This window comes from Oreochromis aureus, linkage group 7, assembly GCF_013358895.1.
Source record: "Oreochromis aureus strain Israel breed Guangdong linkage group 7, ZZ_aureus, whole genome shotgun sequence".
NCBI lineage: Eukaryota > Metazoa > Chordata > Actinopteri > Cichliformes > Cichlidae > Oreochromis > Oreochromis aureus.
The window spans coordinates 31,011,472-31,035,545 of record NC_052948.1 but is presented as its reverse complement, the minus strand read 5'-3'; the positions used below and the strand labels follow the sequence as shown (position 1 = coordinate 31,035,545).

Below are 24,074 nucleotides of genomic sequence, written 5' to 3'. Positions count from 1 at the left end.
CTGACGAGCTGTGACAGGCGAGGAGCATACCTGTCCGGACCCTTCTGCTACAGCCTCGCTGAAACAGAAGCTTTATGTAACCTCAGTCTGAGCTCATTAGTCACAAAGAGAAGCAAATGACTACTAAATAAAGACTGGATGGGAACATAGAGTCATGCGGGTAAAAGTATGGACAAGAGAATGAAAGTTTTCTTAATGTTTTTGCAGTATATGTCCAATAAAATTATCTTAGATCTTTTCCAGCTTTTTGTTATCCCAAACAGACCTAAGATCAGAGCTCTGTGAGCAATAACATCTGTTGCAGGACAAATATTTGTCCAAATGTTTGGGCAGTACACAGCAAGAGCAATATGTGGCAACTTTTGAATTCAGTTGAAACAAATAAACAAACAAAAAGAAACACGTGAGATTCAAATATCAGACTGCATATTACGACCAAGAGGAGTCGTAATAAGGTGACGGGGTCGGATGGAAGAGAGTTTAAAAATGATTCACCGATGGTTTGGATTTACTTGTGTTGTATTGTTTTTCATTCATTAGGTGTTAGATGAGACTGATGCTTTGGGGCGCCAGTATAGCTTGCTGAGTTAAGCAGGGGATCCATGTACTATAAGGCTATTGCAGAGACCCAGGTTCAAATCTGCCTCAGGCCATTCAGTGATGTCTCTTTCTCTCAGCTTTTCTGCCCAGTTTCTACTGTTCTGTCATATTAAAAGCTTAGAGAAGCACCTACTAAGTACATAGTAATTACCTAGCAATCACAAATTAAACATATGCACGATGTAAATATACAAATACAGATATGTTTCAGTTCAAGTCCACTTTCAAATACCAGTGGTGCTCCACAGGGATCTATTCTTGGACCTCTTTTATTTACAATGTTGTATCTGCCACTCAGAACTGTCAAGCTACATTCTCTTTTTTTATTGAAACATTTTAAAGGGTCATATTTATATTTATTTGTCAGAAAGACAGTAATAATAATATTAATAATAATGATAATAATGATGAATAAATAGTATTACTTAGAAAGACCATGACAAATATGTACATAATGCACAAAGAAATTCTGACACTATGTAAGTACGTACTACCTATTAAGTATAATGTAAATACCTGGTAATCTGCCTCCTGACATCTGACCCACGTTAAACTCATGGACTGAACATACACACACCCACAACCACCTACACACACACACAATGGACAACTGTACCCTCAAACACACAATAATAACATGGACTGAACCACCACTCACAACCACTAGCACTTTATATAGCCTCTGTAGAAATTATCCACATATCTCACTTATCTTAACTGCACTACTGTATAATTCTGTGTAAATAATCATTCTGTACATACGATAATTTTTAATACTACAACTGTTCATAACTTGCATAGTTCACATTTCTGTATAACTGTATATCTCATATTGCTGTATAGTTTTTTATTTCATATTCTGTATAGGTTTTTTTTTCATATTTATATCCTGTTCATAGCCTGTACATAGCTTGTACTCACTACAGCCTGTACATACTTATAGTTATAGAATATTCATAACATACTTCATACCGTGTACATTATAACATACCATAATAGACCCATTTCTGTAATATACTTACATATCTATATTATTGCTAATATATATTGTAATATATCTATATCACGGCTAAAGCACTTCTGGATGGATGCAAACTGCATTTCGTTGCCCTGTACCTGTGACATGTGCAATGACAATTAAGTTGAATTCTATTCTATTCTATTCTAATTATAAAATAAATATATATATGAAGCACCTAGTAATTACATAGTATCTGTTAGGCACAGTTTTCTACATGGAAGTGCAGTACCTGTAGCACTGTTAGTGAGACTCATGTTGGCAACAGTGCCCAAATTCATGCACTACTTAAGTACATGATGCCTAAATAGATATGTTGCATTGCTCAGAATAGTGCAACAAAGTAAGTACATATCGATTCCGCTCACAGCAGCTGGATCTACTTTTGATGGAACAGCAAGAAGTCAAACACAGGAATGGCAAAGAGTCTGGTAATTTTCAAAATAAAAGACTGTGCACAGGTTAGATGCTTCAGTTCTGCTTCTGTTGTGATTTAAAGCTGAAAACCAAAGAGATTCATGCAGTGCATTCCCAGGGTAAGATACACAGGGTGGCATGGGGTGGCAAGTGCCACCCTAAAATGATCCCTTGCCACCCCAAGTTCCACCCCAGTTTTGCATATGACAGTGTTGTTTATTAAAATAAGATAGCATTAACAGTTTGAGCGTAGTTACAGTCAACAGTGAATATAAATGCTAAAACTGAATATATTTCAGTGTTCCCCCCCTCCACTATTAACAAATGGTTCAGCCCATAGCAGGACCGGCTTTTTTCTTGTTTTCAGTAGCAAGCCATGCTTATGATTGTGCCAGAGCACATTTTGAACAACACCATGGGAATTTCGGATTTTACGCAGGTGGTTGGATGTTACACTCTAGAAATGGAAGGAAGGTGAGTGTTATTAACCCTCTGTGGTCCACGGACACGCTGCACCTCCAAATCACATGACTGATGTAAGCTGACATAGCAACAAGTCTCTATTTCAGCCCACATTGAAAGTTCAGACTTCAAAGTTTTTACATTTTAATTACAGGCCAGTAAATCCAGAGTCATGATAATATATATAAGCCACGCTTTTTTCTAAATACTGTCGTCACGTTTTTGTGTGTGTGGGTTTTAAGCGTTTTCTAAGGACAGTAAAGAAAGGAAAGAAAGCCACCTCTTTCCTATCGGTGGAAAAATGTACCATGTTGACCAATTTTTAAAAAAAGTCAACACGTGAGATTTGGTTGTTTAGGAAGAGGGAAAAGTTTTGGGAGTGACGGTAACGGCAGCGAGACAGAGCGAGCGAGTGAGAGAGAGGGGGAGAGAGAGAGAGAGAGAGAGAGAGAGAGTTTTTAGATGTAGGAGATTTGTGATGTTTAGTGTGCAGTGTATACTTAGTGTGTTGTGTTGTCTTGTGTAGTTGTTCTGTTGTGTAGTCGTTTTGTTTTGTGTGTCAGTGAGGGCACTAATGAATGTCACTGAGGCACATTTGCAACGTAAACACTGTCACTAAGTAGAAAACCAGCGGAGTGATACACCACCTGTCATCAGGCCTGCAGGTTTATCCCTGTGCTGTTCTCCTCTGTCTTTTGGTGTAGAAACTTTTTTTTTACTGGCACACATCATTTGTGGGGCCTCTTATTGCGACACCTGATTGTTCTCTCATTTTAGTTTTAGTAATATTTTTAAATGGTTGTACAAAATGAAAAAAACGGCAGGTGTATTGGCTGCATTTTTAGATAAATAGTTGTATATGTTTACAAAATGCACAATTTATATTTGCATTTCAAGTTATAAAAATTTACTCAACATGTCTGTGGGTTTTTTTTACAGTAAAAAATACTACTAGGATTTTAAGTTCTTTGTGTGATTTCAGATCAGTAATACTAATGCAGTATGTCAGTGAAAAAAACAACTAAATTCAGTTGAGCTGAAAGGAATGATACCAAACAAGGCAAGGGGGGAAAAAATAAAAAGAAACAATTTGAGGGTGAAATACAAACATAAACTCAAAAGGAGTCAAAAATGGCCGGTTGTATTTCAGACCTCAGTGGGTTAATCCAACAAATCATGAAAAATTAGGTTTAAATTTTTGTTCATGACAGTGCAGATTTCTGACATTTTGTGTAATTTAAGCTGTAACAATGTGATTGATTTCTAACAAAAAACAGTGAAACTTAAGTTAGACTTGTGTTTGTAAATGAACCGCCCCATGTTGTGGGGCTACATATTTATTTATTATACAGGCTATACAGTACATAAGATCAAAACTCACATGTTTTATGTAACTAAAGTGTGTAATTATGTGGGCTACAGACAATAATTAAGTTATAGACTATATTTATATGAAAAACGTGTATACTTACTGCATTTAAATTGTTTTAACCATATGTAACCACCTGCATATGTGTTTGGGGAAAAAAAAGGCTTTGATTTTGCCACCCCATTTGATTTCTTTGCCACCCTCATGCCACCCTAAAAAAAATTTCTCTAGATCCGCCCCTGAAGATACAGTGCTTGTTCTTCATGTGGTTAATAATCCTTCACTTCACTTCATTCTTCAGATCACTCTGGATGGATGTTTTTACTTGTTGCCCTGCTCCAGAATGCCAGGTAAATCAGATGCTAATTATGCTTGCCACTGATTAATTTTCTTTACTATCAACAAACTGATCAATTGGTCTAAGATTTCAGCACAAATTTCCTGCTGCTAGAGCCAAGACAGAACAGTAAATATGTCTTTATCCCAATGATTTAAAGCAAATAACCAGCAGGATATGTGGAGACGCAGCCTTAAAAGATACTGGAAACCATCACTCCAGCATGGAGGTAAGCGAGTTTGCTGCTCGTTATGTTTGAGAACATTAAAGTGTGTGTTCCACTCAGAGTCACATCTACCAATCAGAAGAAGAAAAAGAAGGAGGAGTAAAAAACAGTGAGAAAGAGTCAGCTTCTCACTTTACTGACATTTAAATCAGGTACATTCACACACACAGACTCACGGAGTACTTGGCGGTTCGTGGTGACTCAGTGTGTCTGTGGGCGGAGCATCTGAGTCACCCTCAAGCAACTACAGAGCCAATAATACTTTCTTCCATCCATCCCTGCACACCTCCATCATCCCTCCTTCATCTCTCCATCAGGTTCAGGATAACGCTGCTTCTACAAATGATTCTTTCATATCTTTGCTGGTTTTCACACGTCAGATCTGCTGTTTGCTTTCAAAGGAGAAACATTGTTCTTTTCTCGAGTAAACAAACAAACAAACAAACATGGGTTACATAACACATCAGCTGCAGCAGCCACCAGCAGTTTGTTTTCACTCACAAAATCATCCAATCATCTGCTTAATATTCATTTCAATAATTCATTCATTTTGTTGAATGACGATTTCCGTGTACTCATTATTACCTGTACTAAAAAAGAGAAATGCTTTCCCAGCATGCATCAGTCACGGGAACATAAACATTCATTGTGTGAAGAAAGAAAGTCCTGTTTATGAATGTTTACAGATGTGTTTCACCGTCTCCTGTCATGCTTTGCCTTTAATTTTCTGCCCGTGTTTTTGTTTCCAGTCAGTGTCACCATAGCAACATCAAACCCAAACACCAAACAAAGAAACAGCTGAAAACTTCACTGTGTGTGTGTGTGTGTGTGTGTGTGTGTGGTTATGTAACAGGCAGTAACCCTTTAAGTCAGCCAACAACATCAACAGAAAGTGAAGGGAATGAGCAACAGGGAGAGAGAGAGGAGGAACAAACCAATCAGATGGTTTTTATCTGCACAACTGCCCAGCTGTGGACTCACATAGAGAAGCTTAACATACAGCTGCGGTCAGAAGTTTACAAACACTTATCTTGGGCATGAATGTCAGGGTGTTTTCTGGCTTTTAATGATTTTGTGGGTCTGCTCTTCTTCCAGGGTGGAATGACTATACAACATACATCTTTACTCTCACTTTACAAAACAAAAACTGGGTGCACAAGTTTGAGTTTAGGTTTTTCTAATCCACACAGGATGAAAAGTACACATATGTTCTCAAATATACAAGTGGTGCTGAAGATTCTCCATTGTCTTTAAACTTAGCAAGGCAAAGGTCTGTGAACTTCTTGTTCGCAATCATGATTGCCTACAGCTGGTAGTTTCTCTTGGCCTGCATAAGAAGGATTTGTTTGACAGCGCCCATTGGATTGACCAATACTCAGAACAATGGGAAAGTTCAAAGAACTCAGTGAAGATCTAAGGAGGAGAATTGTAGATTTACACAACCTGGGAAGGTCTCTTGGAACTATTTACAAATAACTACAGAATCCAAGAACTGTACGTAAGTACAAGTTCAGATGTGCCACTACTTTGGCATGGAGGACCCAAACCATCAACTTCAGAGGAGAGGAAAATGGTTAGGATGTCCAGCACGTCAAACAACAACTCTAACTCACTACTTTATTCCATCCAAGTATATATATATGTATATATGTGTATATATATATATATGTATATGTGTATATATATATGTATATGTGTATATATATATCTATATGTGTATATATATATATCTATATGTGTATATGTGTGTGTGTATATATATATATGTGTATATGTATATATATATATATATATATATATCTATATGTGTATATGTGTGTGTGTATATATATATATGTGTATATGTATGTATATATATGTGTATATATATATATATATATGTATATATATATATATATATATTTCAGAATATTCCATGACATTTTAATGGTTGAAACTTATAATCACATGGAGAATAACAAGTACCCAGCATATTAAAACCGAAGGTTTCAAGCATGTGATCCTTAAAAGTTTGCCATATTCGTTGGGGGATTAGGTTAAACACACCCAGTGTCACTCTACATGCAGAAATAAAAGGAGGATAAATAAAAGGAGACACCCATCAAAGATTACTTGTACATGCACTGGTCTCATTATTAGTTGTGGCTATGTTTAATATGTATACCACAACTGGTCTGGTATGTATATGACAGGATGACAGCTCGTGACATTTTCTTGTACTTACCCAAGACTGGAGCCTATCTGAGCTGTCATAGTCACACTTACAGCCACAACCTAACGTTCATATGTTTGGACTGTGGGACGAAGCTGGGGTCATCTTAGATCCTTAAGTTTGAATATTATTGTCTTATGCATACTGTATAAATATAGACAACCCAATGAAAAATACCACTTAATTATCAAGTTGGACTTAAGCCCACCAATTCCACTCGTGAAAGAATAACATTGTCTCTCACTTGTATGCACTTTAAGTCTTCCTTTATTGAAGCTTTCAGCATCTCTGAATTAATTAATGACAATCCTAAAAAGTTGGAAATACGGAAACCACCTAAATGAGGACATGTCATGAAAACATGTCATTAACTTTATTTATAGAGAACTTTTCTGAACCTGTGAAGCAAGGAAAGGACTTCACAATGAGCAGGAATGAGCTTATAATGTTTCCCCGTATCATCTGTTAAAGGAGGCAATAAAGGAAGCATTGGTGCACCTTTCCTTAGTATCTGGAGAAATCAAACAGCTCTTAGGGAAGCCACACAGATACTTCCAGGTTAAATCATTTGGTAAGAAAACTTCCAAAGCATCCTTTCTGAAGACTAACCTAACTTTTCTGTAGTGGATGTTTTATTATTTCATAAAAGGTCTGGGTAACACTGGTGTCTGTGGGTAAATAAACCTACAAATCTTGTCTGTGGGTGTTAGAACTGGTGTCACAGACGTGTTCATTTTATCACTGCACTTTCTGATGAAGACGTCATGATGAGGATGGATGTTCTTCATCCCTGCGGTGGGCTCAGGTGATGACACTGGTGATCAGTTTTGACGGAGGAGATGAAGCAGACTCGGATCTCCTCTCTCCATCAGATCCTCACTGACATCCACCATGTTGTATCGTTTCTCGCTCCTAAGATGCCCTCACATGAAAGCTGCTGTCACCTCAACGTGACACTAACAATGGGCGGGGCCCAGCAACGCCTCAGGTGAGTCTCATAAATAGTTAACGAGGCAGAAAGATTGAATTAAAGGAGACGCCTGAGTGGATGGATGCTGACTTTCCTGCAGATGGCAGGGGCAGGGCTTCCAACCGATCCAGCGGTCAGAGCATGATGCTGAAATGAATCAGATTTACATATCCTATCTCTTCATCTTCATCTGAACACACCCCTGATTCCTGACTTTAAAAATATTATAAATCACTGGAAAAGAAATACCCCTGAAAGACAAAACCTCAGTCGGCTGTTTGAGGCTTTAATAATTCTTTTAATAGCATCGTCTTGTAGCAGCAATGCCTCCACTGTAATGTCTTCCTCCCATCAGCGACAGGAAGTGTATCTGTCACTGTCTGTATCTGCCATTTTTGTGCAAATATTTGGATTAAAATTGGCTTTTATTTTTATTTTCATGATAATAAAACCTGGTTAAAAGGTTTTATTATCATGGTTTTGTGGTTCCATCTAGCCACCCCAACCTCCTTCTCTGAAGCTGCAACTTCTTCATGTGTGTACATTTCAAGTTTTGGAAAGGCCTAGTGGGAAACAGACACAGTGAACCAGCATGTCTATTACACATTTTGCCGTAAACTGGGTTGGAAAATTTAAGCCTGCACAGAAATACCAAAATTTCTCTCCTTCTTATAGTGGCATTGTGTGAATCCGATTGCTGTAAAATACTTAAAAAATGAATATAAAGGAAAAGGTTTCAGTGTTATACAGTCAGCTGTATTTAAACGGCCGCATTATTGTAAGTTGTGGGTATGTTGGATTTTGACCTCTGTTTTGTTGATATTTTGTTCTCATGACTAGACCAAAGGTGCCATGGTATTATGTATGTATACCACATTTGTCATCTGTACAAGTTATCCTTTGCACAGGATATTATGATTGCATTCTGTGACCGTGGCGGGTTGATAACTTGTTCCTGTACATTTTTTCTATGCTTGTTATTATTCTTTGTCAAATTCCATACAGACAAAGAAAGCTTCGGGTATTAAAACTATGAATATTTATGCAGATATGTGTTTAGCGTCCATATCTGCCTATTTAGTAAAGGCGTATATGATGACTGTGTTTCCTCTGGAAGTGTGAAGATCTTGTTTTCTAAAATGTAGTCACCCAAAACCGTTCAGTCATCTTTCTCGCTCTCTCTGGCTTTTTATCACCACTATTCATGTGCAGAACGTCATTAAGATCAGTGTTTGAAGACCAATAATGTCCAATAACATTTTGTTGTGGGCATTATTAGGATCAAGACTTCTTCATTTCGACTAATCCAAGCCATGCAGGTACATAATAATGATTAACCTCATCTTAGTCTTCTGTCTGGTGTCTGTCTCCCTTAACATGAACTTTTATTGAGAACACTCTAACCCTCATCCTACACTTTCCCTGTGCTAATGTGTTTATATTAGTCTGCCTATAGCTCTGTTTGATCAGTCATTTATCTTGCAAATAATAATAATAGGTTATAAAGTGCTTTACAAACACATAAGAAACAGCAGATCAAAGTATGAGAAAAAGAAATGGCCTCGTCTGGTTTCCTCCAGCAGGTCTTTCCAGAATTGAGCCTGTGACTTCAAATACTCAGCCTCCTTGAACAGTTTCCAGTTTGAGTTTGAACAGTTTCTGTGCAGTCCAAATTAAGGTGAAATGAAAATAACACCTTGATTTCCTCTCTATGTAATTAACACAGGAGGACGAAGAACCAGCGCGTGGAGTGGAAAATGTGATTAATGTAAGAATCCTGATCAAAAGACCACAAATCAACTTAAAAATTCTCTTTACTCTGTTTGAGAAGTTCATCTAAAAAAGTGCCTTTGGTTTGGATCTCATCTTTAACTTACAGAATAACTTATAGCCTTCCAAAACACTAACTAGTGGTTTTAATAGTACTGTGTTGATGCTATATCTTTAAATAAACGTATATTATGATTATAACTGTTGGCCTTTGGGTGGTTTTTTTCTGCAGATCATTATGTAATTAGATCTCTGCTTTCTGACTGGTACTGGAATCTCACCTGGCTGCTCTATATTATGATTGTTGCTTGTCTTAAACTACACTGATGATGGCTTATTGCTGTCTTTTGCCCTTTAATAAATACAGTGAAGCATTTTTTTTTCTCAGACTGGGAGCATTCTCTTTCTTTTCTTGGTTCTCATGTTTAAAGAAAGGCGGCGTGTAGCAGCAGAGAGCGCTGGGCCGAGGGCTTGTGAGGCAGAAAACATGTAAAACTACAATAATAGGTGCTGACGTTCACTGTCAACACTCGTTTAATCACAAACGTCTTTATTTTTAACAAACAGAACCATCAGAGAGCAGAAATACAGAGAAACAACATGACTGCGAACACGCCGATACAGCTCTGTGTGTGTGTGTGTGTGTGTGTGTGTGTGTGTGTGTGTGTGTGTGTGTGTGTGTGTGTGTGTGTCGAGGTGTGGGTGGAGGGGGTATTAGTCACCAGAAATGGCACAGAGCCGCTCTCTCTCTCTCCCTCTCTCCCAGTAAGTGGGTCACTCCATCTGGAGCAGAATATGGAAAAACAGCAACACAACATTTTCTACCAAACAGCTTAACACACACACACACACACACACACACACACACACACACACACACACACACACACACACACACACACACACACACACACACACACGTAGAAGAAAAAACACTTGTTTCAGTCTGTCTGAAGTCAAAGTACAAACACTGAAGCGTTAGTCAGTCGGCTGCTTGGGTCAGATATCACTCATTTAGATACTGGATTAGATCTAAAGGAGTTCAAGAGTTTATTCTTTAGATCTCTAAAATTCAAACTAACTACGTGTTAGTTAACTTTATCATGTATTACATGCATTTTTTTTTATCAGTACCTGAACCTAGTTAAAAGAGTTCCCTCTGACAAACTGTGGACTAACTTTTACAGAGCTGTGGAAAAGTATTTGCCTCCCTCTAGATTTCTTATTTTTTTTGCATATTTGTGTCACTTAAATGCTTCAGATCATCAAACAAATGTTAATATTAGACAAATATAACCTGAGTAAATGCAAAATGCAGTTTTTAAATTTATTAAGAGAAAAAAAGTTATCCAGACCTACCTGCCCGCAAAACCTAATAACTGGTTGTGCCACCCTTGGCAGCATGAACTGCAATCAGGCATTTGTGATAACTGGCAATGAGTCTTTCTCACCGCTGTGGAAGAATTTTGGCACGCTGTTCTTTGCAGAATTGTTTTAATTCAGCCACACTGAGGGGTTTCAAGCATGAACGGCCTGTTTCAGGTCATGCCAAAGCATCTCAATTGGATTTAAGTCTGGACTTTGATGCTGACCTTAACTGAGGAAAATAGGCCTGCAGTTCTTTAGATGGTGTTGTGGGTTCTTTTGTGATCTCCTGGATGAGTCATCAATGCTGCTGAAGTAATTTTGGTATTCCTACCACTCCTGGGAAGGTACATCACTGTTCCAGTTTTTCTCCATTTGTGGATAATGGCTTTCGCTGTGATTCTCTAGAGTCCCAAAGCTTTAGAAATGACTCAATTTTTTTTAATTTGATTGAAATTTCGGAAACAAATGAGAACGTCTGCAGTACCTTAGACAAGCTGTTGTACCTCTAAATTTCCAATAAGGTGTTTTACTTTCTGAGGGCATTGCCACCAAGCGGTTATCTGTAGAGGATTTCTTTTCTCATATATTGAGGTTTCTCACGTGACGTCATCTGCACATTACTCGACTGTTGTCAGTAATATAGAACAAGACACAACCATCAGTTTGGTGAGTGGCTCCTGTAGGTTGTTGGCTGTTGCTGGGTGAAATTGGCTGCAAAGAGCATGTTTCACCAAAAACCTCATGATTGCTGTGGTTGCCTGTAGTTTGCGTAGAAGATACGCAAAGATGTCTGCAAACACAGGCCAGCCACCAACGGGTAGCAGTAGTGCAATGCAAACTTCTAAGCACTTTTAATGGTTTTACTGCCACTTTGAGAGTCGCTGGCGAGTTTGTAGACAAATCAACCAAAGCAATCACAAGTAGGTTTTTCTTCCAACTGATCGAAGAGCGTTTTTACCTAGCAACCAGATAAACAGGTGTTTAGTCATGTGTGACTCGGGCCTTATTTATTCATCTTATTTTGTCACCAGGATTGGGACACATCCAAAATAATATAAACTTGTCCACTAGGGGGTCACATGTCTACAAAGCCACATCACCCACTGGTTTGTGAAGTCCTGTTGTGAAGACTTTTTAAAATCACATGTGGCAAGCCAGTTCAGTTCTAATCAATAATAATTTTCTCGCTTTATGAGCTTTTCCCTCCACAACAGTGCCAGGGAAAATGAATTGCTCACCCTCAGACATGCCCCGCTTTATTGTCTGCTTTGCTCTAGATGGGAGCATAAATTACGAAATTAACATGCTATGAACTTGAAACTACTCATTGAGACCATGACCCCATCAGGAAAATGTTTACTAAGATCATAAATCAAGTGGGAAATTTGCAGTTTTTAACCAAAGACTTCTTTTTACACCAGAGGAGTTATCCCACGCTGGGCATTAAAAAATAATGCAGGTTTAAGGCTGTAAGGGTGTCTGTTACATCGTTTTTTTTGGTCTTTATATCAAAATTGGTGACAACCTTTGATTTGCAGCTGTATGAATAACTGGTAGAGAAAAACACTCAGCTGTGCAGCCTCTGTGGAGCTCTGTGTGTTCTTATTGAAGGTGTTATTGTTGGGATTTGAGGCTCCATTTGAGAGTCGACTGAAAGCAGCCAGTTTTTCTGACCGGCCTGTGTGTTTTACTAATAACAGTGTGACTGTATTATTAAAGGATTTCCATAAACACTGTCATTAACACGACTGACTCAGTTTGGCTCTGTCAAAAAACAAACTCCAGCCTTTCTTTCACCTGTTTGGTCAAACTGTAAACGCTACCTTTATTCCTAAAGAGTGCCATCTTTGTTCACTAATATGTTATCTGAATAATTTATTATGAAAACTGCATTTATGAATCAACATTTGTATAAAGATGAGTGCCAGTTCATTCTCGACTAAAACTGACACACAAGAGCATCAAGAGTGTGTCAGTGTCTGACCGAGCTGTTTCACCCCCACGGTTACAACTCATAGCTAATCATCCTGTTTAGAGCAGCATGCTGACTCCAGATAACATTTGAAGCATTATGAGGAAAAAGTCGAGATATAAATCTTAAGTGCTGTTATTGGTTGCAAGACGAGAAGAAAATGATAACGGTGATGATGGGGATGAACAAACGGTGCGAAGTCTAAAAGAGCCGCTTCAGTCCTGCTGCTCTGATTCACGGGGAGAGAAATCACTTCATCCTGATGACTCACTGATGAGTTCAACAGGCAAAAAACCCTCTGAAGATAAATAGATGGATACACTGTATGCTCAAAAGTATATGGACATCCTTGTTCACAACCTCTAACAGATTGGCTGCTCTTTGACAAGAATCTCTTCTTAGACCCTTAACAGTGCTGTAGGGGTCCTAAGGGTGGATTTTGGTGACTGTGGACTTTTCCTGTTTGCTGAGACCACAAAACATTTTTTCTAAACTGAGTCCTGTGAGTTCCTAAAAGCAACCATAGATTATATGAGTTATAATGGAGCCACTCAAAGTAGATTTTGGACTGCAAAAATGTTTATGAAAGATTCACAGATGTTGCATCTGGTCAACTCAACACATTTGCCTGATTGCATTTATATAAAATGTAATCTTGTCACACTTTCCTTTATAACATTTTTGCTTGTTGCAAGAGTTCTGCAGGTTTGAGGATTTCACCATGTTGGAATACATGGAAAGGTTCTCAGAGCATGTGCTGACGAACTGACCGGAGTCTTCACTAAAATCTTCAACCTTTCCTTGTCATTAAACACCGTTCCACCCTGCCTCAAAACCTCCACCATCATCCCCATCGCCAAGAAGACAGCTGTGGTCAGCCCAAATGACTACAGGCCTGTTGCACTTACGCCTGTAGTGATGAAGTGCTTTGAGAGACTGGTCTGTCAGCACATCAGGGCCGGTCTGCCTCCCACTCTGGGCCCCCACCAATTTGCCTACAGGACAAATCGATCCACCGAGGACGCTATCACCATAGCGCTCCACACTGCGCTGAGTCATCTGGAGCACCGAGGAAGCTATGTGAGAATGCTCTTCCTGGACTTCAGCTCAGCATTCAATCATATCATCCCGGAGATCCTGGTCCAGAAACTGTCTCACCTGGGACTCTCCACCCCCATCTGCCTCTGGATCAAGGACTTCCTGACAAATAGACCACAGTCTGTTAGACTCGGCCCCCACCTGTCCAGCACCATCACACTCAGCACCGGGTCTCCACAAGGATGTGTTCTGAGTCCCCACATAGCTTCTTTCCCAGAGCTATCACCGTAGTAAATAAGCACAAAAACAATTGAACCTGCTTAACTATACCATATTGTCACTGTCACTATATTATGCTGCTATTCATACTATCATTTATTAATGCTGCTATCCTGTATATATCGTACTTACTATTGTTTGAGTACTTACGATTGTTTTATTGTACTTTTTTATTTTACATTTATATTTATTATTGCATTTTGCACCAAGGGAGTGGCACTCCAATTTCGTTGTACCCTGTACAATGACAATAAAGGCTATTCTATTCTATGTTTCGTTCTTCTGCTTCTCTTGAATATCTCAATATACAGTAAATCAAAACTGGGAAATGTAATAGGGAACCATCTGATGTGCAAATTTCCCCAAATTTCTCAACATGAAACTGAAAAAATGTCCCTAAAGGCCATAACAGAGAAAACACTCCCTTTACATTTCAATGGATTTTGTACTTTCGTTATGTGAATAGAACACCCAAGCACACTATTGTAAAATGAGTGTGATGTGCTTTATCACTGTCATAAGGCAATCTCCAAAATCCCAGCTGCAAGTGTATAAAAAAAGAGAGAGAGAGAGCGAGAGAGAGAGAGAGAAAAGCAGCAGCGGTTGAATGTTTCATCACTGGTATATTGACACAAACATCTGAACACAGCAGAACAAAGTGAAGCGCAATTAACACAAACCAATTTATAATAAATAGACACCAAGAGGTTGAACAAATCAGATTGTACATACACACATTTCAGTATATTAATAACAACAACTTTTATACATTTGTACAAAAATAGAATCATTAGAGACATCAAAAGCCTCTCTCAAGTTCAAAAAAATAAATATCTGCTTGACACTCGCCAACAGTATATTTGAGAGTCTCTGATTTGTCAAACACAAAACACGAACTCTAAAAGAAACATCTGTGAGCAGTAAATATTCCTGACTGTCTTTGCAGTTACATGTTTTTCTGTCTGACAGCTGCAATCCACAAACGTGATACAGATGCTGATTGGACAGTAAAGCCAGTGCAAAACAGACTCTGAAATAGAAAGGGTTAATTAGCCTCATGGCTGGAAATGTGAGAAAATATCAACCAGCACACTGCATAAACAACAACAGGATTGTTAGGTGAGTAAACAACTGTACGACTAGATTAAAAGCCCAGTCTGTTAACTTTTCACAATATAAATCTGAGGCGCACCCACACCCAAAACTTAGAAAATCCACAACAAAGTATACAGTTATCAATCAACAATGTACTCTGACATGTAACACAAACTGTGGGCTGTATTCTTTGTATCTTGAAAAGGGTTGTGATCTTTTAAACCAGCTTTTAAAATCATACAAATTGCTAAGTCAGACCCCCAAACCCCCTAGTGTCCTCTGGAAAGCTATTAAAGACCTCAGGAAGTTTCACAAGGACTGAATTAACCTCTTTATGGACCTCACGGACCCCATCAGAGACCAGAATATATACTCAGGGAAACTTGGCAAAATCATCAGTGATTCTCACGTACCTGTGCAATATTCTCAAGAATGTCTAAAACATTTTTAAGGAAATCTGCCTGTCACTAAGGACCTACCCCTCAAAGTCTACCAGAATACAGTCTAGTACCTTGCAAAATCCCATTAGGGGTCTCAGGATACCTGTTCTAGGAACTTATGAAGGCCCTGGTAGAGGCAAATACCTTGGGGAACTACAACCTATATCTAAGTCCATCAGAATTCATTCTAGTACCTGTACAACCCTTTCAGTGATCTCACCCCTGCAGCACCTCAGAGTTCTCCCAAAGGCATTATCAGTTTTGTCAAGGCCCTCAGAAATCCAGTCAATGACACTGACTTCAGGACCTCAGAGCTGTCTGACCTAGGGACCTCTGCAGGACAACTATTATCCTCAGATTTCTGCCACTACAGACTTTTACAGTGTACTTAAGAAACCTACAAGGTCCTCAAGGACGTCTGTAAACTTTCCAAGTACCAGTGTTTGTAGGATTTCTAGGTAAAGCTAAGCTCACCCAAATATCCCTGGAAGTCCAAAAGGGAGACCAATATGGACCTCGGGATCTGCACAATCTGCAGAGGTTTTCTTATCTCTCCTTAAAGACCTCACTGCAGAAACCTTTATCTTTAGATAAATATACATATGAAGAGCATTATTTTTCATACCTGAATATATCTGAGTGAATTTTCCTCCCTATATGTTTTAATTACATTTAGAAATGTCCGTTTGACACTGAATTAAATCTGAAATGTATTCATGAATGCTTATATATTCCAGCATCCTCAGATGTATCTTTCTCTTTGTCAAAAAACCTTGGAGGCCCATTACAGCCAGGTGATAAAAGAGATTCAATTCTTTCTATCACAAAAACTTAAGAGTCCACAGAACAAGTTTTCAGTCTAATTTTATGGCATCAATGGGCTTCTATATAACCTGCTAACAAATGCACCAAATAAACTCACTTACATGAACCATTATTTTTTTATAGGATAAAAAATGTAAATCAGTAACAACATCAGAAGAATGAATATTAGTCAACACTAATTGTCTTGTTTCACAATAGTATGATTATAAAACAGATATGAAACAATTCCTTTCCCATAATAACAGTTTGTCATCTGCAGCAAAGCAAACAATGAGTCAAATACCTTAACTTTTAAAAAAATAATTAAATTCTTCCAACACGGGATTGTTTTGCACACGGTAACACAAAGTTAAATGTGAAAACAAAAAGATTTAAATGATTTGTATTCTCTTTGCAAAACCAAAGTTATACACATTTAAACTTAAAACAAATGCAGATCTTACCGTGCACTTCCTTTGTTTGTAACTCAAGAAAAATCCCAGCAGGTGTGTGACAATCTTTCAAAAGTATTCATGAACACCAAAACTTCCATGTTCATGTTTGTCCCTCTGGAGCCATTCATTTGCCTCTCGAACCATTAGCCTCTCGAATTTTCAAAACTGCCACCATTTTCCAAAATTGCTATTAATTCCAGTCTAGAAAAAAGCAATCTTTATGTGTCGAGATTATAAAAGATGGACATAGCGTTCAGGTCTGAAGAATGAAGCCAATGTGGAAAGACGTTAGAAATGCATTCTTTTTAACAGCTACCAGGAGGCATCTGCTCTGGATGCAAAAACATATCCAGTCTGCCAGAAGTCTCAGGAAAAATGATGTTTGGACTTGACCTCTCTAGACACTTTGCTGAATTTATGAGCTCAGTTGCTGGTTTATTGTTATTTTGAATAAATCCAAACATAAGTCAATTGTCTAAACTGGTCTTAAAGGAGGATCATTGACTAATAATCTGTAAGTCTTTAGCCAGGGTGTGCATGTGCACATACAGGTTTATGTGTGGTTTCACAGTCAGACCCACCCCATCGTTTGTCACATCCAGTTTCAAAACATTGAGAAGGCGGCAGTGAAATCTAGATGTGAAATCTTCCTGTAGAGGACTGAAAACAGGACTTCACAAACCAGTAGATGGTAAAAGATGAATACATCCACCTTTTATCTCTTGAATTCTACGTACTTGCCTTTGGGGAAGTCAAATTTACGACTTTAAAGCTTCTTAAGAGCTACTTTGTTTCACATTTACAAAAATTTTTACAGTTTCAAACATAAAACACAGGTTTAACTGCAGTTAAACTTTCATTAGGACAATGTAGCTAACACTGAAGAAACTGCTGAATATGATCCTTTATCTACACAAAGAAAGAGAGAGTTATATGTGTCAGACCTACAGGCGTCACATAAGCTGCACGTGCTGTGCAGGTTGAGCGATTATCCTTCTATAACTTTGATATGCATACTGTAAGTGGTAGGCAGTTAGGGGTCAATCCAAGAAATCTAGTTGAGCTATGATGCAAACAAAACTGAAGTGTAATTTAAGAGTGTAATTTTAAAGTGGACTTATATTTGGTCAAATGTGTATCTAAAAAGTACAAATTGAGTTGACATTTTGGCGTTTGATTTTTTTTTTTTTTTTTTTTTTTTTGCCACATTTGGTGGCCATCATGAATTTTCAAAAGGCTAATGGGCTCTATCAAATGATTACCTGGGGAACATTTTGGTACTGATGAAAGACTTCTCTAGGAAAAACATAACTTTAATGTAATTTCTTTCTCAAAACACTTTGAAAAATCTCCATTAACAAATGTGACTTTGTAGGCCAGAGTGGAGCTTAAAGAGTGATTAACATAATCAGACTACATACCTTCACTTTAATAACAGAGCTGTTGAAGTTGAAATATATTGTTTGTAAAGAAGCCAGTCTTTAGTTGCATTAACACACTGTCATGAAATTAAAGAGATTAAACTGATAATCAGATTACAAAGCAAAAAAAAAAAAAAAAAAAATGCAACACAGATCATGTTAAATGAACATGATTAAAGAAAGATTCTTCTGACCTTGAAAACAGATGTTTGTAAATTATGACAAGAAATCACAGTTACATTTCCTACTCTGTAAATAAAAGTAATCTGATTACATAAAAGAGTTTTTCATTTCATTTCGGTATTTTGATGGTATGATAAAGCTTCTCAGCTCGCACTGTAAAAACATTATTTTTTAGATAAGTTACTTCATCTGTAACATCTTAAATATGTTTTTAGCGTGAATAAAAAAACAAAAAACAGAGGTGGAAGGTGTGATGTGTGAAAAATGTTGTGAGCAGTTCATAATAAACGTGGAAATCTGACAGTTTGTTCCACTTGTTAAACAAATGCATTGTGTGGGATCTGAACACTTTAAGTCTCAAATGTTGCCAGGTGTTCTTTAAGAAATTGTCGTCCGTAATCCAAACTTGCTCGCATTCTTCCATTTGCTTCCTTTCCAGTCTCCTCTGTAAAGCTCCGCCCCCTCTGGCTAGGTGACAGAGAGTTTACGGGACTCTGAATGCCATTAAACATCCACCTATCCTTCTGGAGGTGTTGATGACACGAGCCGCTCACTCTCTGCTCGCTCCAACTAAAAGCACAAGCAAAATCGTAAAAGTAAATGGCCTCTTGGCATATTCTCGTGATGTCCCGCCTCCTCAGCAGCTGGAGTCCTCACTGCCGGTGCCTCCTCCTCCGGCCTTGCTGGCAGCTGACGAGCTTACAGAAATCTGGCAGCCGTTTGTGACGTGACTCATGACCTTCTGTTTCAGCTGAGCGACCTGTTCCCGTAGCATAGCGGCGGTGGAGGCCAGGTCCGAGTTCTGGCTCTTCAGGACTTTCACCTTCTCCTCCAGCCGTGAGATGCGCTCCAGCTTCCGCTTGCGACATTTGGATGCGGCGATGCGGTTGCGAAGTTTCTTGCGTTCTGCTTTGATTCGCTCCTGTGTCTCCAGGTCGATTGGCGAGAGCGACGGTGGCGAGGTGGGGTCCCCTGCAGGATGAGGGACCTCAGGGACAGTCTGGGGGGCATCCAGGCCTCGAGGGTGGGGCTGAGGTGCTCCACCTCCACCGTGGCCTGAGCCTCCACCATACGCCATCTGCCCTCCGGAGTATGGCATCTGGCCCGGGTTGTAGCTGCTCAGGTTTGTGTAGATGGGCATATCTCCACCTGACATCAGATTCCTCTGGTAGGACGCCTGCAGGGAGACGCTAGAGGATGAAGGCGGAGACATGGGCCCACCTCCAACCAGCTGGTTCTGCTTGTGAAGGTCCGCCAGCGCCTTGACAAAGCCATCAGCAAATCCTTCTTGCTCGTTGGTGGCCTGGTTGCGGTACATGAAGGGATTGGTGGAGTTTGGCACCGGGCTGGTGGTGACCAGCCCCTGGTTGGATTGAATGATCAGGTGCTCCAGATCGGGGGACGCCAGCTTTAGCAGGTTCATGTCTGCTGAGGATCCTGCAGAGGACGCTGCTGATGTCATCAAGGAGCTGTTGCTAGCCAGCCCCAGGTTGTTGGGGTTCCCACCCCTCCCTCCTGCTCCGCCACCACTGGGGAAGTGGTGACTTCCTGCCATTGACATGGCCTTCTTACTCATCAGCATCTTGTTTCCTGAGTAGCGCTCGTATTCGGCGATCTGGCTGAAGCCGGGCACTGCAGGGGAGTCATCGTGGTAGAAAGGAGTCTCCATCTTGGCCGTCATTGACAGAGAGGCGTCTCAGAGGAAATCTTCATAATCAGATTAACCTGAATATGAGAGCGGATTGAAACGTTCCACTGACGTCTGCGGCTGGAGGATGAAGGCAAGACGAAGAGAAGAAAAAGAGTTCCTGCAGGAGGAAGAAACATATCTGTGAGAGGAAGAGGAGGACCAAAACAACAGGACAAACACTACCCCTCACCTCTCATTCTCCTGCTCTGTTTGTGGGTTAATTTCACCCTGAGGTGAGGCTGAAGGAACACAGCCACCTCTAATTGGACAATCATGCTCACCATCTTTTCTATTTCAGAAATGTATTTTCATGACGTTTCAAATACGTTTCTGCATTCACGTCTTGATACTGTTTGTATCCATGTTTGTTCCTGATTTTACAGACAGCATGCCTCACTGCATTATGACTCAGTGATGTTCATCAGAAACAAAAATGTTTTAATAACACTTGCTCTTATATCCAGCTCCAAACTTAACTACACCTTGTTCTGAAAATAGGCTCAGTTGTATGGCCTCTAAACTTGACAGATTATTGGTTGTAAATATTTAGTTTGCAAAAAAATTGGATTAAACCTTCTTTTACAGTTGTCTAATCTGTGCAATCAAAAAACCAAGAGGTTTAATTTACAAGCAAATTAAAGGCACACAAAGTTTTCTAATTATATGAATAATGAGAAATATGTTCTTCTTATTTTAGTCCTGCTGATTATTTCCAACTACACCCTCCTGCACTGTAGCCAGTTGTCCTTGTTCTACTCTGCAGTCCCTGGGAGCTCAGCACGTGAGCCAGCTCTCCACCTGTTGCAGGTTCTGGTTAGGGTGACACTTGAAGTCCCAGCAGAGCAGAACAAAGAAGCCAGCTGCAGTCCAGGAGGGTGGAGTTGAAGTCCATCTAAACATGGGATGAGAAACTGAAAGAAATGAAAAACTGTCATACCAGCAACGTGACCAGTGTTTCCCACTAATGTGAGTTTTTCATAGAAACATCTCTAACTGATCAGCTAACCCTATAGCAATAATATGAGCTGTTAAAATTCTCTAAAAACCAAGAAAAAGTTCTCCTTTACAAGAGGCTACACTGACAACCAGCGGATATGTTTTTGACCTCCAATGACAGGCTGTTACACTTAGACCTAAATTCAATATGCTGCTGTAATAAAATCTGTTTCCTTGCAAGTTGTTGCTTTGTGAGAACAGCAAATATTCGTGAGTCTTAATAAAGGCAGTTGGTACAGTGGGTCATCTCTCCAGGGAGACGGGAGAATATGAGTGGACAGGATGAGCAACTAACGTAACTATGACAAACATTTCCACTTTTAAAAGGCAACAAACGTCTACACTTAGAGGATGATCCTAAAGCAAATCCACCATGATGCTTGCATGGCTCTTCAAGGCTGTTACAGTGTGAAAACTAGAGCTGGCTAAGTAAACGATACAGGATCCTGTCAAAAAACAGTTATTACAGAGTGTCAAACAAATCCCTGATTATGTCGAGATTTCCCTCCAAAGGTGAGATTTACAGCTTGTTTAAACTTGTTCACTGGGCTGCTCCCACTACTTAAACCTTGATATGGCGGGCACCTCTGATGGTCTGATAGAAAGGAGCAGATCCACTCCTGAGAAGAAAGCTCAATGTTAACATGACCGTCGCTCGCTGCAGGAATCCATCATGCTGTAAACATTACAGAGGAGTCTGTTTCAGGTATTTATTGAAGTCTCAGTAAATTGACCAGCTGTCGCCTCGTTCTCTTTCAGCAGATTTGTTGACGTGGGTGAAAAAAAATGACCGTACATGCCGGCATTCAGGTTTGAAATTCCTGGGATTTTTTGGGCAATTTTTTCCAAACTAATGTCTGATTGTGTGAAATGATTTTAGTGAAACTTCACTTTTGAATTGATTGAATACTTTTGTAGTACGCAGTATTTTTTGTAGATGCTTTATGTGAGCTATTCTACTTGCTGTTATAGGTTTTGTTTGATATTTTAGCTTTTGCTACACTATTTTATCAACTTTTGGGAAAAATAAAACATGTCTCATACCCTATAAGTTACTGACTCAGAGAGTCAAGTCAGGTCAGTTCAGACTTTACCAGCATTCATTGTGGTGCATTTTTAAAGTTTCTATCTTTGCAGCAAGAAGAGCTGAAGCGACTACACGACAGTGAGCTAAGTTATTCAGGATCTGATCGGTCTGAATGCCTGCAACAAGATCAGCTGCACTCACTCCTTGAATTGTCTTTGGATGATACACCCAGTCATACCAAAGCTTGGAAAATAACCATTTGTGTTCTAGGATATAAATGTCATGGGTTTGAAGAAAACATTGCACAATCATTTTTTCCCAAACCACAACATTTTCTAAACCTAACTCATTAGTTTTGATAAAAAGTGACTTCTTATCAGTAATTAATGATACATTAAAGATCACCCAAATTGAGTGTAAAAATCAGTCATGGAATGACTCGACTTGTGGTCTCTGGTGTGAGCAGTGAAATGATTCATTCGACTGAAATTAGGGCTGTTCCTGACATCTAATTTACTAGCAGGAGAGAAACTAACACTAGGAAAACACTGAAAACTGGGCACAGTCCAGCAGAATGTGGTTAAACATCGGTCGTACAAATACTGCGTGGGTATTTACGAGCCATTTGAAACCATTATTCACCTCCCTCAATAATCACTGTTTTAAATGTCACTGAAAAGTGGGAAACTTTGCCTAATGTGTTACGCTGCTCACACGCAATGCTAAATTAATTTGCCGAGTGTTGCTAACGTCAGTACGGCTAGCTCGTGTAGCTCTCCTTCCTTGCATGCTTCCATGTGCCTTGTGGTTAATGTGGTTCACATTTTGCTTCAGGTCTTATGTCAGCTTACTCTGACAACGCTGATGTCCTGCAAACCCGATCTGGTTGGTACGGATGACAAACTTCGCACATTTACATCCTCTTGTCAGAAAAAGGGGGGCCCTCCGTCTGTCAGAGCCCGGTTAGCAGAGGTTCACTTTTATACTTTATTAAAATAATTCACTTAACCAGCTGGCATTTCTGGCACTGACCACCAAGAGCACCAAATTTAAAAGTCAATTTTTATGTATGTGGACACAATGAAACTGGATAGATAAGAATTAATTTCATTAGATTGGAGTTTGAGGCTATTTCACGAACTGTGTTTAGGGTTGCCAGGTTGAGCTGACAGATGAGTTAAATATATTGCTTTCTTGGAGATGGTTTTGAAATAGGAGAGAAAGCTGGGAAATATGAGAGGTCTGGTGGGTATGGATAAACCCTTCAGAGATAATATCATTCAAAGTAGATGTGTAGGCATATACTGCAGAGGACCATGGATGTATTTATTTATTTTGTTGACAGCAGTTTGAGTGCATTTTTAGAATATTTTATATTAAATATTAGAGATAAGTGCTGCACCTGTCTGAATGGATTGAAGTGTTTGTGTTTTAATGTTTCATTTCTCCTCTCTGTGTATGTGGCTTTACTGTGTGGGTAAAACAATAAAGTGAATTCCACATATAACAAGAGTTGCTGGAGCTTTAACCCTTTCAGATTTTAACCTCTTCTCTGAGTCCAGAAAGACAGAAACCTCTAGTCTGTTTCCACAAAAGGGCAACACATGGGTCTGAAAATATTTTTGCTAAAAATGAAACGCTGTGCTTGAGTTTGGGTTACATGGAGAGACAAATAACCAGCACAGTGACAAGCGTCACCGTAGTTCCTAAATCCTTTTCATGAAAAAAAAAAAGACATTACAAAAACATCCCCACTATCCTTTAACCTCGACAGTTCAGATGCAGTGTGTGTCATGTGGTGACGAAACTGACCACGAGGCGAGACGCTTGAGGAACTGATTCAGCTCAGGTCCACCGTCACCTCGACTCTTTGCTTCCTTATAATTTAATCAGAGCAGCATATTGGGAAATAAGTAAAAAACCCT

At 39.3% G+C, this 24,074-nt stretch overlaps 1 protein-coding gene across 1 annotated transcript; it reads right to left on the bottom strand.

The window, feature by feature from the left end:
* Positions 1–18,508: 18,508 nt before the first annotated feature.
* Positions 18,509–20,238, bottom strand: june (JunE proto-oncogene, AP-1 transcription factor subunit). Its single transcript, XM_031757429.2, has one exon. It carries the CDS (start codon positions 20,115–20,117, stop codon positions 19,074–19,076), a length of 1,044 nt encoding a protein of 347 aa, XP_031613289.1. The 5' UTR covers positions 20,118–20,238; the 3' UTR covers positions 18,509–19,073.
* Positions 20,239–24,074: the final 3,836 nt, after the last annotated feature.

Coding starts and splice junctions, on each gene's coding strand:
- june (XM_031757429.2), bottom strand. CDS start 20,117: ATGACGGCCAAGATGGAGACTCCTTTCTACCACGATGACTCCCCTGCA.